We start from the raw sequence: 3,595 nt of genomic DNA, 5'->3' as shown, positions 1-3,595 counted from the left end.
ACCGAGACCGATCTGACGGGACATCACTGGACTCGTGGTGATGGTACTTATCTGCATCTCTACCATTTTCTTGCTTAAGGATTCTAACTTTTCCTTTCTTTTCCTCTCTGTCCTATCGCTGTTATCAATTGTTCCAGAAAATAAAGCTCACAAGATTGTACAGCATCTGACCCCATTTGAGTCTTAATCTCGGCCTCTTGGGATCATTTAAAAACCCTCCCCGATATTGGATCGGGACATCTTTTTTGGCGTAGTTGGCAGGATCCCTCGAGATGAGAGTGCTGTACTATCTTGCTGTGTTGAATACAATCCTCTCAAAAATGAACTAACCCCCTTTGTGTTACATTAATGTGTGGCCTTTCTGAGAGTGAATGGGGGAAAAATGGACAGTGATATTGCATGTGTGTAAGGTGTGACTTTCTGGGAGAGAAAATAAAAGGGGAAAATTGATTTTTAAGGTGTGGCCCTCCCGGGAACAAAACCCCTTTTTTGTTGAGTAAAGCCTGTTGTTCCCTGAAAGGTGAATAGGGGAAAGTTGCATACCAAGGTGTGGCCCCCTTCAGGAAGAAACCCCCCTTCGCATTGCTTTTGTGTTGGATTTTAGATCAAATCTCCTGAGAGAGAGACAAGGGGAAACTTGACATTAAGGTGTGATCCTCTTAGGATAAGAAACCCCTTTTTGCATTAGAATGGCCGCCCAGAAGGCAGCCCATGTTTGTGATGATGATGTTTGTGATGCTGTTCCCTCACGGGCTGAAGTAATAGACAAGTTATATGACCTGTTGGAGGCACATAGGTCTCCTCCCTCAGTCCAGGGACAAGACTGGGTGAAAACCCACTGGTATCAACCACAGAGTTTGGTGGATAGAACAAGGGTATTGCAGAAGGAAGCTAAGGTTAGGAGAGGGAAGGGAAAAGCTATAATTTGTGCAGTGTTAGGAGCTAGTCTGGCAGCTGCAGTAGAAGAGAAAAAGCAGCAGTCTTATCAAGCTGATATGGTTAATAGATTCCCTGCAGATGGCCATAAGCACCCTGCGGGAACAATTGGAAAACACCAAAGGATTGCTAGAGGAGGAAAGGAACCAAAATGTGATACTAAAGGATGAGTTGAGGGAGCAGCTTTTGAGGGAGACAGATACATGGGTGGACACAGAAGTAAAGCCTTTGGAGAAGGGGATACGGCAAATTTATCCCCAAAGGGATTTGCAGAAGGCAAAAGAAACTGTAGAAAGCCTCCTCCACATGTATCCACTGGTTAAAACAGAGTATGTATATGAGGATGATAGTGATAACCATCCTCAAGTTATCACTAAAGAAGTCCCATTTACAGCAACGGAATTCGCAAAGCTGAAAAAGGATTTTGCAAGGACCGCAAAAGAATCAGAAACAGAATATGTATGGAGAGCGTCTCTTTCAGGAGGTGGTGGAATTTTGTTGTCAGAAAAGGAGGTAGAAGGGTATTGGGGTCCAGGTGTGTTCCTAACTACTGGTAACTGCCGAGCCCCATAGTCACTGACTCAGAGAGGTGCGTACTGGGCTGGAGGGCTGAACACCTTGGAGAGGGGAGATCCCCTTGCCGTAACAGGTACAGTGGATCAGTTAGTGGAAAGTGTGCAGAAGGCAGCCTGTCTCCAGATGATGTATGATCGGGAGCTCAAGCCTAACCAGGGCTCCCCGATGATGATGCCTGTGGATCGAGAGAGGATGACTCCCCTGATACGAGGACTTCCTGATTCCCTGAAACCCATTGCAATTCAATTGCAAGGGAAAATTCAAAATGCCCCTAATACAGAAAGAATAACGGCTGCTCTGGAGGGGATAGTGACCCCTGACAATCAGCAGCCAGGGAGGAAAGTGTGGACATGGGGAGAGGTAGCCCAGGAGCTGATTAATTTTGGGAGAAAATATGGCCCTGTTGGTGGATCGTCCCAGAGAACAGAAACCAGGGTCATATGGGCTGCAGAGCAAATTTGTAGGCAACAATTGTTCATGAGGGGGAGCCAAAGCTCAGAGTCGTCCCAATGTCACAATTCTGGGAGAGAGAGACTCCTAACTCGACAGGGACTGTGGCAACTAGGGCTTCAGAAGGGCATTCTTCGGGACTTGATGAATAAACTCGAGACTCAAGAATTAGAGCAACTTGTGCAGAAATGGCCTGGACAAAGGGTCACTTCCAAACTGATCTCTAGTGCTCCACCCTTGATAGACCCGGGGGAGGAGCCGACTGGGGAAAAGAAGGAGGTGGGAAACTAGACACTCCGTCCCCTGGTGGTGAGGTGTGGGGTGGAGGATGGATGTTTGTAAGACAATTCACCTGCAATACAAAAGGGGACTTACTGATTACTGTCGCTGAAGGACCAAGGAAGAGACTGGTAACATTTTTGATTGATAGTGGGGTACAAATCACCTCACTAATGCGAATTGAAGCAGAACAATGTGGGATTCCAATCCCATCCAGAAGCCTAATTGTTTTAAATGCTTTGGGAAAAACACGGTCAGTGCCCATGACTCTGGTGACACTATAGTTACCAGGAGAAGAAAACCCTGTCAACACCATGGTGGCCATAGGATCTTTCCAGATGAATCTTTTAAGTATAGATGTTTTGAGGGGTAGGCAGTGGTGGGACACTCAGGGGAACTCATGGTCTTTTGGTATTTCCCAGATCAGGCAATTGGCCAAAACATCAGGCACAGAGGTGCATTTATTGCAAGTGACACCTACTCTACCTCCCTCCAAACTGACAAATGTTAAACCCTACCCATTGCCTCTAGGAGCAAGGGAAAAAATTACACCAGTTCTGGAAGATCTGAAAAAACAAGGGATCGTAGTTTGCACTCACTCCGCCTTCAATTCTCCAGCATGGCCAGTCCGAAAACCAAACAGCAAGTGGAGATTGATAGATTACAGAAGACTCAATGCCAATACAGGCCCACTAACAGCTGCTGTACCAAACATTGCTGAATTGATAGCAATCATTCAGGAACAATCACACCTTGTCATGGCAACAATTGGTGTCAAAGATATGTTTTTTATGGTCCCTTTACAGCCTGAGGACCAGGATTGCTTTGCCTTCACCTGGGAAGGACAGCAGTACACCTTTACACAACTCCCTCAAGGATACAAGCACTCCCCCACGCTAGCTCACCATGCTCTAGCGCAAGAGCTGGAAACAATCCCCAGAAAAGCAGAGTTGAAGATTTATCAATATATAGATGATGTATTCATAGGAGGGAATCAAAGAGAAGAAGTTAGAGAAACTCAAAAGGACCTCATCACTCATCTAGAAAGTATAGGGTTGACAATTCCGCCTGAGAAAATACAAACCCCTTCAAATGAGGTAAAATTTTTAGGAATCTGGTGGAAGCGAGGCATGATGTGTATCCCACCGGATATTCTCTCCTCTCTCGATCAAATCAAGATGCCAGAACCAAAGAAAGACTTGCAGCATGCACTAGGGTTGCTTTTTTTTTGGAGAAAACACATTCCTGACTTTTCAATTATTGCCAGGCCCTTGTATGACTTATTGAGAAAGAGAGCTCAATGGGAATGGACTCAGGCCCATGATGATGCCTTGCAGCTATTGGTGTTTGAAGC

General features: G+C 45.7%; 1 protein-coding gene across 1 annotated transcript; it reads left to right on the top strand.

Annotated features, from left to right (window-relative positions):
* Window positions 1-689: 689 nt before the first annotated feature.
* On the top strand, window positions 690-2,253 carry LOC138718411 (uncharacterized). The gene is given in 2 exon segments (XM_069852976.1): window positions 690-998; window positions 1,000-2,253. Coding segments are annotated over 2 exon segments (1,563 nt in total).
* The last annotated feature ends 1,342 nt before the right edge of the window (window positions 2,254-3,595 follow it).

Source organism: Phaenicophaeus curvirostris, chromosome 1 (assembly GCF_032191515.1).
Source record: "Phaenicophaeus curvirostris isolate KB17595 chromosome 1, BPBGC_Pcur_1.0, whole genome shotgun sequence".
NCBI lineage: Eukaryota > Metazoa > Chordata > Aves > Cuculiformes > Cuculidae > Phaenicophaeus > Phaenicophaeus curvirostris.
This window is presented reverse-complemented; position numbering and strand designations above follow the sequence as displayed.